The 13,092-nt window shown below is 38.0% G+C and overlaps 1 protein-coding gene across 1 annotated transcript in view; it reads right to left on the reverse strand.

The window, feature by feature from the left end:
* Positions 1-1,722: 1,722 nt before the first annotated feature.
* Positions 1,723-13,092, reverse strand: part of TMEM39A (transmembrane protein 39A) — a 32,260-nt gene continuing 20,890 nt past the window's right edge. The window contains exons 6-9 of the mRNA XM_069472664.1: positions 7,609-7,957; positions 6,629-6,816; positions 4,619-4,739; positions 1,723-2,038 (exon numbers count right to left, since the gene is read on the reverse strand). Of these exons, the coding sequence (XP_069328765.1) occupies positions 1,805-2,038; positions 4,619-4,739; positions 6,629-6,816; positions 7,609-7,957 (892 nt within the window). The 3' untranslated portion in view covers positions 1,723-1,804. The remainder of the gene's footprint in view (positions 2,039-4,618; positions 4,740-6,628; positions 6,817-7,608; positions 7,958-13,092) is intronic.

Below are 13,092 nucleotides of genomic sequence, written 5' to 3' on the forward strand. Positions count from 1 at the left end.
CAACTTGTTCTCACCTCAAGGCACTGTCCTTGCTGCCACAGTAAGAGGGAATTCTCCCCAAAGCTATTTGTATGACTCTTGCTTTGTCTGATCTTTACTCAAAAATCATCTCCTCATAGATGACTTACAGCAGTGTCAATCCTACCTCTTTGTTTTCTTGTCATGATTTATTTTCTATTTACTGTACTTATCACTTCTACCAGGAAACTTTATATTATACATAAATTTATTTATTGCATGTTCTGCACCACCTGCGCGCCCCCACCCCCCCCCCACACTGTAAGCTGTGTGTGGGTAGGACCTTTGCATTTCTTAGTCACTGCTATATCCTCAGTGCCTAATATAGTGCCTGGTGGTCAATATATATTTGCTGAATGGTTGAATAGATTCAGACTGAATGCTGAATAATTTAACTTTTTAAAAAAATGTATACACATCAAAATATTTAAGAAAACAATGGTTAATATAAACTTAAAAGTGGTCGGTCACCTTATGTAGGTACATACACACCTACACCTCATAATGCTTCCTTTGCTGAAAACCTTTTGGGAGCTCTTCTGCAAGAACTGTTTTCAGAGCCAGTTTATAAACTACGTGACTGGTCTTTGAACTTCGTAACTCATATTTTGTCTCACCACAAGTTTCACAGCGTAAAAAACCAAACCCAGCATAAAAAACATATCACAATATATTTTAGGCTCTCCAAGACAAGGCCTTGGAAGTTTATATGATTAGTGACATCAATGGACCAAGTATATCATCTCCCAAGAATGATAACTTAAAGGAGTAATGCTCATAAACATGAAGATTCTGGAATATGAAATTTAAAACACACATTTTGGATATAGATTAAATTCTCTGAAGGAAGACAAGGTGATAAACTCTTACATTTTACTTCTCATAACTCCAAACATGATGCATTTGTAGGCAGGTTGCAGTTATACTACATCTAAGAATGTTTAGCTGAGGACTTGCCCATTCTCCCAGTTGCTCGGTATTATCAACCTGCCTATATTCTCCAGACCACATGGCATTTCCACTCAGCTTCTCCCACTAATCCAGCCACACACCATCTCCTTCATGAGTGTGGGCACGCCAAAGACTTTCTGTCTTACGAAGTATTACTTCAAATAACTAAGAGTAAAAGGAAAATCTCTGGAGATGAAAAAAGTGAAAGAAAAGGAAAACTGACAGCAAAACCCTGAGTCTGAGAATAGGAGCTTATGCAAGAGTATATTTACAGGTCACAGGGTAGAAGAGACCAGCTGAGTCCATATCTCAGAAATGCTTCCTCCTAGGCAATAAAGAGAACCTCATTCAGGACTTCAACCAACTCTTTTCTCTATGTATTTTAACACTACTAGCCTGCTGAATAAAAAGAGAATGGGTGCTAGCAGGCAACTCCACTGATCTGCCTTTCTGGAGCAATAATTACTGGCCAGCTGAGGCCTGCTAAGATCATGAGAAGAACTGGAAGGAAAGCAGATACACCAAAGGTACTGTGTCAAGTAATACATGAGATGTGTTCATAAAGGAATGAGTTATTCCAGAGCCATACAAACAAATTAATCTCTTTGCTGGAGAGGCATACCTCTCATATGTATATTATTCAAATATACTAACACATGAAAGATCACATCACTTTGTTTATGGATACATTTAATATCCCTTACCCTTCCCGACTTTCAAAACATAATAGTATACAAAATATAAAATATCTTAAATATTTATAAAAATCGCAAGAAAAAAATAGAACGTATGAAAATATTTTTATCTGAGTTCTCCCTCATTGTTGAGAGGCAGCTTAGTTTGCCTTCAGTTCGTAACTGTTGAGTGGGTAGGAGTATGCCCTGCCTAATACTATTCTGTCCCGGAGGAGCTTAAATAAAACATAGTAGTTGCAGAAGAGGATGAGAGCCATGGAAAGTGTGTGGTTCCACTTCTCCGACCGCAGCAGGGAATATAGCTGGTAGAAGACGACACTGCCCTCAATAAGGATAAGCAGATTTAACAGCCTTAATGGTCGATGAAATAGAAACTGTAAGGAAGTTAAAAAGCAAGACATTATTTTGTAGAAAAGACTGTAGTTATTCTTGCATTCATTTTCTTACAATAATTTCATATTTACAGGTTCCTACATGCAATAACAAGTAGATCTGCTCGTTGAGTATCAAGCAGGCTATTTCTTTCTGTAGAGATCCAAACTTTTTCCTTTTTGCTAAAGGAATGATGAAATAAATTTTATTTCAATGTCCCTGAGACATAAAAAGAGATTATGCCCAAAAGAACACTACCTAGAAAGATTTTTCTTAGATTATATCTTAGATATGTATTTTATTTAAGATAACCAAAAGCATATTTATCTAAGACAGAGGTTGGATAAAAGACCAAATGGGAAATATTTTAGCCTTTGCAAGAGGCAAAACTTGAGGATATTATGTAGGTACATACATAAGCACTTAAAATGTAACCATTTAAAACTGTAAAAACCATTCTTAGCTTGCGGGTTAAGACATAAACGCCAACATTGGACAAGTTTGGGGAAAAAGGGAAGTTACAAGGTGACTATCAATAAAATAGTTTCTTAATTTGTCCTTAAACTCTTTACCCACCATGGTCACTGACCGAAATCCTCTACACCACATACTTCTGCTGTTTATTTATTTATTTTTTTCTGGATATTGAGAAGTAGGGTGCACAAACACAGGATAAGGAGAAAGGAAGGAAAAATGAATCAGAATTAGACTTAGGCCAAAAACAGGGCTTACTATTTTCACTCCCACCAAATTCTTCATTCTAAGAGGCTAAATCCTAGTTTACTAATAAAAAGGTATTATGAATATAAGATATAGGCCATAGGTTGCAAAGGTACATTACCTAACAATTCAGCTTAACCAGTGTAGTACTAAATTTAGATGACGAGAGACTGCAATAGTGGTAGTGTTTCTAATCTAAAAGAATTAATTTAGATGGAATTTAGATCTCAGAGCTTACATCTGAGAATGAAGCCAAATTATCATGACAGCCCTGAAAGGTACCCCGGTTCAGGAGGAAGAAAATGTTTACCCCAGAGTCTAATAGCTATGGGTAACAGGCACATTTTAAATGAGTGTTCTCAAATTTCAGTGTGCCTAAGAATCATTTCAAATATGCAAATGCTGAAAATTCCTGGGATCATATAGAGATTCTGGTTCAGAAGGCTGGGATGGGAGCCCTAAATCATGGTTTTTAAACAGTGGACCAGGTGATTTATATGCAGGTGGCCCAAGGACCACCTTGAAAAGCACTTATTTAACTATCTATCTGGTCATACAAAATCACTAATAAGTTAATTGCCTAATCTTTCTTCTATAGTTTTCACCTGATTCTTTGGCTGTCCAAAGCTAGCAGGGAAAATACTTATTTTTCAAGCAGAAAATCCTAATGAAATATCTGGCTATGACAGGTTTCAAGGGACTGCAAGGACCAACAGAAGTTATTCATGATCTAGAGAATTCAGCTGGCTGAATTAAATATTCTATGTAGAAATAAAATGCTTGTGTAGTTGTGACTTAAGTCCACTCCCATCTTAAGGCAATTCCACTGGAGTCAAGGAGATGCTTGTAGCTTTCTCATTCAAGAGCCTTTCCCTCTCATGTTCTTCCCAACCCCCAACCTGCCCCCTCTTCCCCCACCATGGTATGTACAAGCATCAGCAAGTTCCAGTATTTAATTGAAAGGTCCCTTAGTAACAAACACCTGCAGAACCAGGACCCCTCACAAATGAACTGGGAGGGATAGAGAGAGAAAAGGATGCAAGTATCTCAAAAAAAAAAAAAAAAAAAAAGTCCAATTGTAAGAATATGATCTCCATTTAAAGGCAAGGTAATGCACTATGGGCATTTTTACTAAGAACAGGTCTCTAGATGCACCTTCTCTTCCCCTCTCCCATTGGTCTGCTGGCCTTTCCCTTTTTAAGTAAGTATTTCTGCCTCCTACAGCCAGAATTTCTGGAAAACTGAAAGACCAAATAGAATATAACACAAGGCATGAGTTCAAATGGGAAAGAAGCTGGATTTAGTAGGTATCTGTTGCTTTTTCCTTTTTTAACTTTCAAGCCTTTTTCCTTTTAATCCAGGTAAAAGTTAGGCCACAGATCATGGCATTTGACTGTCTTCCAAAGGGGAAGTTAAGATATTTTGAGGAGATAATTATATAACAAATACCAAAAAGTAAAGTCACACTATTACTACATCAAATATCACTTATGGACACACAGATACCATATACTTTAAAGATACCACTAAACCAAACCATTACAAAATAAAAATTGTAAGATAAAAAAGGAAGTGTTAGATAATTGCCTACTTGTTTCATGTAATACTAGATTCAACAAATTCCAATATAACTAAATAAATCAGCCAAGCTATTGTAACTGGAAATAATAATATATGACCTTCCCACAGCCTTTCTGAAGACACTTCCAAAGGACAAGGGCCACTGTTAACAGTAGTAGCAATAATGACCATGTATTAATTTCCTAATATGTGCTACGCACTGTGCTAGGTGCTTACACATAGAGTGGCCTCCTAACACTTACCCCTACGCTTATGTTTGAAAACAAATAAGCGGTACTTGCATAAAAGCGGGCATGGGATACATCTGAAGGCACTGCCACGTTGTAAGGCCCCATGGCTCTATATAAACATCTGCTGTGCCGCACCAGCACCCCTTGAGGCCATATTGTATTTTCTGACCAACTAAGGGAAAAAGAAATGCAATGTTAGCATATTGGCAATTACAGACAAGATAGTGTCTGGCAAGGCCAGCTATATTTCTATGGAAGGGATTAAGTATTCAAGGCTTCATCTGTCTGAATTCTGAAAATATAGTAATTCCATGGTCAAACTGGAAATAGTTAGAAAGGATTCGTTATTATAACTTTACTGCTATATAGTACAGAGTGATACAGTTAACTTAGTGTTGAAGACTTAAGAGACTTAGAAGAATGAGCGGATATAAATGCGTAAGTAAGGCACCTAAGGAGCCAGAAAACAGAGTATAAGCAGGTGGACTGTCATCGTCACCCCAAGTAAGCAGAGTCCACCGGCGGAAATGCAAGAGGGAACAAACAAGAAGAGAAAGCTAATGGCAATAAGAGTAACGGAGAAATTAACACACTGTCAAACTAGCAGAATTATACCCCCCAAAGCGACAGAAAATCAGTTTGCTTAATAATTCAAATACCTCACAAATGTGAGAAGGTATACAACAGAACACAGAGAAACACAACATATACACAGAGTTTTCTTTTTACCGCTTTCTTGGTTTATTTTTACAGAGGTTTCTCTAGGGAAAAGAAGTTAAGGAAGAAGCAGCTTCATTCTTTCCAGCATCAACGTAATGGAGTTGGGGTGGGGTTGGGGATCTTCAGGTTAAGCTTTTAAAAAAAATCTAAGTTAATTCATCTCTTCCTCATTTTGGAAAGGTTAGTTTCCTAGGGTAAGAACTGGGACAGCAGTTTAGACATGTTAAAAAAAAAAATTCTAGCACCCTGAAGCTTTCCCAGTTCAGAAAATGTTCCACCGGCCTTGCTCACACTTACCAGCATTAAAGTGATGATACACCTCATGGCCATGTGCCATCAGTAGCCTGAAGATGTACAGTACTAGTACTGTGGATTGTATTTTCAATTTTTATTGAAATCTGTCCTTTGCCCACAGTCGGGTTTCTTTTCAGCCTGGCCCAATCTCTTTCAGTTCCTGGGCTTGAAGGCCTGTGCTAATCTGTATCAGACATCAAGGCAGATAATTGAAGGGAGAACTCTGAGGGGGAGAGGGGAAGGGAAGGTCACCTCAATCTGTCCCACTTAATTAGGAAAGAATTTCTAGGGGATGAAATTTGTGAAATGTGCAAATTATAAAAGGGGGGAAGATGAAGATGGTCCAGGTCTGAGAGAAAGGTATGATGACAGGCTCAGAAGTGAGAGAACAAAAGGGTTCTAAAGTTAGCTCTTTCGGATAATGGGCCATGCAGAGAAATTACTGATAAGGGGGATATGAAAGGAATACTTAGAACTCACAGTCAGAGACAGTTTTCATTTAAATATGGGAGGAGCAGGGAAATATTCAGTAAAGAGTTTAGAAAGAAAAGGGAAAAAAACAGTAAAAAGTATAGGCAAGAAAAATTACTAAAATAAACCTGCATGTATTAGAAAAAAAAACGAGGGAAGCAAATTCCAGCTGTCTAAGTGTGAGATGAGTTGCTAGCAACTACGTAGCTGTGGAAAAGAAGATGAGAAAACAAATATTAAAGTGTTCTAAAAAGAATTAAAAATATATCATGACTCTTTGAATTTGGGCAAAGGGGTAAGACTTAAAGAGAATTCCAAGGGTACAGCCTGGGAGATAAATTACATTCGCTAAAGTGACTGGGCAGCTGAAAAGTAGAAGGCATTTAAGGAAGGGCTGGGGATGGTGGTGGAAATGAGTTAATATCCCCTGTGTTTGGTTTAGCATGATGACAAGCATCCACGTAGACAAAAACTAAAAATTAAATGTTCAAAGCCAAGAATGACATAAAGAGCAAATAAACATGATCAGCGGCATGTAGAAAAGTGTTACATGGTTTTACCCTCTATCCTACTCACATGTGCTGTGGAGCATTGCTGTAGGACCCATGTTCAAGCTTCTGCCACTTGCCCAGGTGAGCAGCTGATTTATGTAGCAAATCACAGTATTTGGATGGCAGCAGTTGCGTGGTGAGCATGACAAAAGCATTGATCCACACCATAATGAGGTGCTCACATGACCAGCGCATGTCATAGTACTGGGTACTCTGGAAGAGACCAGAAGAGAGAGAAATGATCCATGCACTGGCAAACAGAGGCAGGAATGGGTGCGTGTACATATGCCCTGCAGACAAATGCCACACTGAGTCACACATGCACTGGTTGTCCTGCTGTCCGTGCAGAAAGTTCAAGAGCAGAGTCCTCCAAAATCCTTCAACCTGACTCTCTGGCTGTATGAGTTAGGACTGGGAGGGAGAGGCAATTATATTTTAAGTGTTTCCTTTCTAGAAGAACTGAGTGCTCTCTGAAGGACCACTCCGGCTGCAGAAGTGCTTCTGAATGGGTGAAAGAAGGGCACTAAAATGTCCCAAAAGATTTTGGGCCCAAGTGACATCCAGATCATTTTTCTTTTCTATTGAAGTAAATTGAAGTTTAGATAAAGGTTAGTTTAAATTCAAGGAAACTCCTGATAACCATGTTAATGTCAAACACAGTAGGCTAAATTCTGTTGAAACCTTGGTCCTTTTAAGCTACTACATACTGATTCTATTACAAGGACATTTTAATTATCCCCAGAAACTAAAAAATACTTTTAAAAAAAAAGGAGAAAAGAAAAAGAAAGAAAAGAAAAAATGGAGGGACCACTACGGGTGCATCACATATATAGAAATACCTATCCGCCAACCAGGAGCGTATTAGTGCACTCCAGATGCAGCCGAACTCCACCATCCAGGCTGCCAAAGGGGAGACAGAGAAAAGGGGGATTAAACAAGAAATACCCAGTTTATATAATTCACACACAAATCCAGGAAGCACATAAAAGCAAGATAACCACTTACCTTCACAAAACACAGGGGGAGAAATGCAACATAGTAGGCACTGAAGAGGGAGTTGAAGAGAACTTCTTTGATTCTGTGGTTGAAATCAGCTTTTAGACATTCTACTTCATTGCGAATGAGGTCTGGAGATAAGGGGCAGCTGTGAGTGGGGATGGGCGTGGCATTATTAAATTGTTCTTTTAGAGACTCCAGCAATAAGGAGAGAAAGTCTTTGGATTTGGCCAAGCCACCCACAGTTGAGGCACTTTCCTCTACCACCTGGTGCTGAACCACATAGTTATAGTCTGTGAGAAGAAGATGAGCTCTGCTATCTTGATGAAAACAGCAGAGGGGAACATAAACACCAAACCTGTAAAACAAGTTGAATATGAAAATGAGTCCCTAGATACCACCTAAGATCAAATCTTACAACAATGTCAATAAAATAGTCCACTAGAATAAACATAACTCAAGAAGGATTTTGCTGATGGTAAATTCATTATTTGGGAAGCTCTTTTTTTCCACAAAAGCAGTATACACTCATTGTAGAATAATAGAAAACTACAGGAAACCATAATAACAAAATATAAATCACCTTAGAAATAATCATTTTTATAACCCCGGTGCACATTTTCTAACTTGTAAACTTTATATATATATATAGTTACCTATACTTTTTTCCTTTTATATGCTTGGCCTCATACAGTATAAACTGTTCTAACTTTGTGCGTGTGTATGTATGTGTGTGTGTGTAGTGAGTATTTTCTCATGTCTAAATATTTTTCTATAACAATTTTTAAAAACAGCATAGTGTTCTCATATAGATGTACCATAATTTACCCATTTGTCTCTTGTTGGAAACAGGCTGTTTCTTATTTTCCACTACCATAAGTAACAGCAGGATAAGGATTTTCCTAACACACACCTTTGTGAACATCTGGTAGTTTTCACATGCTTGCCCTTCACCTCAAATGTCCCCTTCTTCATGAGGGGCCCTCCTGTCTCCCTAATATACCACTCACCCCAATACCACAGGCACCCCTAGTTCTCCTTTCCTGGTTATTTTTCTCCACAAATCTTACCACTCCACATAGTTTACATGTTTATTAGGTTTTCAATTTGGGGTTGTTTTTTTTTTTCTTAGTCTTTCTTCCCCTCACTACAAGTTAAGTTCTATGAACCAGAGATTTCAGTGTGCTTAATTCACTGCTATATCCTTGGTACCTGAAATAGTGGCTGAAACATAGTAAGAACCCTATAAATATTTCATGAATTATTGAAAAAATTCTAGAAGTAAAAATAAATTCCTAGAAGTAAAATTATTGGTTAAAAGACTGAATATATTTGAGACTTTTGATAATTTCTTATAGTTATTCCACATGTTGGTTCACTAAATTTTTTTAAATACTTCCCCAAGTCCTCATTAAGTAACTTCCATATTATGATTAGGTATTGTAAATAAAATGGTCATATCACTGACATAAAGTCAGATACGAAAACCGCAAGTAAAAAGATATCTTATTTAGTTATAAATTTTATTTTAAAATGATATGATACTTGTTCACAGTTTTCTACAAAGGGAGAAAGGATGAGCTTGTTACTGATTAAGAAGATGGTTAGCAGCAGCTCTGAGATCCACCATGAATATTCCCTTGGGAGGATGAAAGGGGACAGAGGTAAAAGTACTAGGCAGAAAAACTCACACATGTACAAAATTGTGATAGCCACAGAAGGCTGTAAGAAGTTCAGTAGTGCTGAAGTAAGAAGTTCAGCGCTGCCAAAACACAAGCTGCACATGCAGGTTTAGGGCTGCAGGTAAGAGGCTGGAGTGTGTCATTAATGCAATGATGGCCCGGATTCTTTACCCTTCCTTCCTTCTTTGTAGTCTTGCTCTTTGCCATGTAACCACACAGCCCTCATTCTATGGGTAAGGTGACCTGCCCTACCCCCATACTAGGCTCAACAATGTTACTTGTTTTGCCAATGAGATGTCAACAGACATGCTGCAAAAGCTTGAAATGGATTTGTACACTGGGGCTTGCTCTCTTGATACTCTTGACAATTTCATGGGACCATAAGCAGGCTAGTATGCCAGAGGATGAGGGTGATATGGAGAAGAGCTGAGTTGTCCCTGTTTCAGGTATGTGGTTGAACCCAGCTAAGATCAGGAGAGCCTCCTGACTTCCAGCTGACCCCACCACTTGCACAATAAATACCTACTGAGGTATGCTACTATGATTTTGTGTGTTTTACAGCATTACTGTGGCAATAGATAACTGATACAGGGTAGAATGAAACTGGAAAGATAGTACCAAAAGCTCAGACCACGGAAGGTTTTGTAAGGTAAAGGAAATGATTCATTAAAGGATTTTAGACAGCGTTAATAACATGATCAAATTTCCCATTTTGAAAATCATTCTAGCTACAATGAAAAATAAAATGAGGGGAACAAGAATGGATTATCAGGCTGGGCACAGAGGCTTACGACTATAATCCTAGTACTCTGGGAAGCCAAAGTGGGAGGATTGCTTGAGGTCAAGAGTTCGAGACCAGCCTAAGGAACAGTGAGACCCCATCTCTACCAAAAACAGAAAAAATTAGTCAAGCGTGGTGGCACTGGTCTGTAGTCCCAGCTACTCAGGAGGCTGAGGCAGGAGGATCGCTTGAGCCCAGGAGTTTGAGGTTACAGTGCACTATGATGACACCACTGCACTGTAGCCGGGGTGACAGAGTGAGATTCTTGTCTCAAAAAGAAAAAAAAGAATGGATTATCAGAAGACCACATGGAGGTTTAGAATGTAATAGTAGAAACTATGGAGAACAGTGGATTGATTCAAAATATATTTAGGAACCACTAAACTCTAAACTGTTAGAGTTTAGACTAATTTACCCTAAACTGAGAAGCTATTTGAGAACTGAAGAAAAAAAAGAGGCAGAAAAGAGCCTCTTTCTTATTTTAACCTATGAATAAACAGGAAAAGATATAGTTATTGTCATATCTAGTATTTTAAATTTCTCACACTTTTAAATTGAGATAAAAGGTAGATTACACAACTTTTAAAAAAATAAAGAAGGCAAACATAGGCATACCTCATTTTATTGGACTGTTTTATTATGTTTTGAGATATTGCAGTTTTTTTTTTTTAAATCTTTACAAACTAAAGGTTTGTGGCAATCCTGTGTCAAGTACGTCTATCAGCGCCATTTTTCCAACAGTATGTGCCCACTTCATGTCTGTGTCACATTATGATAATTCTTATAATATTTCAAATATTTTCATTATTGTTATATCTGCTATGGTGATCTATGATGAGTGATCTTTGATGTTACTATTGAAATTATTTTGGGGCACCATGAACCATGTCCCAAAATAAATTAAGAGAGCAAACTTAATGGATATCGTATGTTCTGACTGCTCCACTAACCAGTCATTCCCCTGTCTCTCTCCCTCTCCTCGGGCCTCCCTATTCCCTGAGACACAACAATATTGAAATTAGGCCAATTAATAACCTTAAATGGCCTCTAAGTGTTCAAGAGAGAGTTGAACATCTCTCACTTTAAATCAAAAGCTAGACACGATTAAGTCTGGTGAGGAAGGCATGTCCAAAGCCCAGGCAAGCCAAAAGCTAGGCTTCTTGTGCCAAACAGTTAGCCAAGTTGTGAAGGCAAAGGAAATGTTCTTGAAGGAAATTAAAAGTGCTACTCCAGTGTACACATGAATGAAAAGAAAGGAAAACAGCCTTATTGCTGATATGCAGAAAGTTTGAGTGGTCTGGATAGAAGACCAAACCATCTACAACATTCCCTTAAGCCAAAGCCTAATCCAGAGCAGGACCCTAATTCTCTTCAATTCTGTGAGGGCTAAGAGAGGTAAGAAAACTGCAGAAGAAAAGTCTGAAGGTGGCAGAGGTTGGTTCATGAGATTTAAGGAATGAAGCTGTCCCAAAACATCAAAGTACAAGGTGAAGCAGCAAGTGCTGATGGAGAAACTGCAGCAAGTTACCCAGAAGATCTAGCTAAGATCATTGATTAAGGCACATACACTCAACAACAGATTTTCAATGGATACAAAACAACCTTATATTATACTGGAAGAAGATGCCATCTAGGACTTTCATAGCTAGAGAGGAAAAGTCAATGCCTAGCTTCAAAGATTCAAATCATTGGCTGACTCTCTTGTTAGGGGTTAATGAGGCTGATGACTTTCAGTGGAATCCACAGCTCATTTACCATTCTGAAACTCCTAGGCCCCTTAAGAATTATGCTAAATCTACTTTGCCTGTGCTCTATAAAAGGAACAACAAAGCCCTGGTGACAATACATCTGTTTACAGCATGGTTTACTGAACATGACCAACTGCTGACACCTACTGCTCAGGAAAAAAGATTCCTTTCAAAATATTACTCATTGACAATGCAACTAGTCACCCAAAGGCTCTGATGGGGATATACAAGATTAATGTTGTTTTCATGCCTGTTAACACAACATCCATTTTGCAGCCCATGGATCAAGGACTAATTTTGACTTTGAAGTCATATTATTTAAGAAATACATATTGTAAGGCTATCGCTGCCATAGATAGTAATTACTCTGTGGATCTGGAAAAAGTCAACTGAAAACCGTTTGGGAAGAATTCACCGCTCTAGATGCCATTAAGAACATTTGTGACTCATGAAAGGAGGTCAAAATATCAACATGAATAGGAATTTGGAAGAAGTTGATTCCAACTCTCATGGATGACTCTGATGGGTTCAAGACTTCAGTGGATCAGGTGCACACATACACTCACACAGCCTCACACACAATATGTCATACTGTGTAACTTGCATTTATACTTAAATTTATATGATTGACATCCTTTAATTTAAATAAATTCTCCTACTTAAAAAAAAAAAAAGACTTCAGTGGAGGCAGTAAGAGCAGCTGTGGTGGAAATTGCAAGAGAAATAGAAGTGGAACCTGAAGATGTGACTGAATTGCTGCAATCTCGTGATAAAACTTGAATGGATAAGGAGTTGCTTCTTATGAATGAGCAAAGAAAGTGGTTTATTGAGATGGAATCTACTCCAGGTGAAGATGCTGTGAATATTGTTGAAATGACAATAAGGGATTTAGAATATTATATAAACTTAACAGATAAAGCAACCACAGGGTTTTAGAGGACTGACTCCAATTTTGAAAGAAGTTCCACTGTGGGTAAAATGCTATCGAACAGCATCACATGCTACAGACAAATCCTTCATGAAAGGAAGAGTCAATCAATGTGGCAAACTTCACTGCTATCTTATTCTAAGAAATTGCCACAGCCATCCCAACCTTCAGCAACCGCCACCCTAATCAGTCAGCAGCCATCAACATCAAGGCAAGATCCACCATCAGCAAAACAATTACAACTCACTGAAGGCTCAGATGATCATTAGCATTTTTTATTTTAAAAAATAAAGTATTTTTAAATTAAGATACATATAATTTTCATATAATTTATATAATACTACTATTGCACAC

The sequence above is a fragment of the Eulemur rufifrons genome, chromosome 7 (genome assembly GCF_041146395.1).
Source record: "Eulemur rufifrons isolate Redbay chromosome 7, OSU_ERuf_1, whole genome shotgun sequence".
In the NCBI taxonomy this organism is placed as follows: domain Eukaryota; kingdom Metazoa; phylum Chordata; class Mammalia; order Primates; family Lemuridae; genus Eulemur; species Eulemur rufifrons.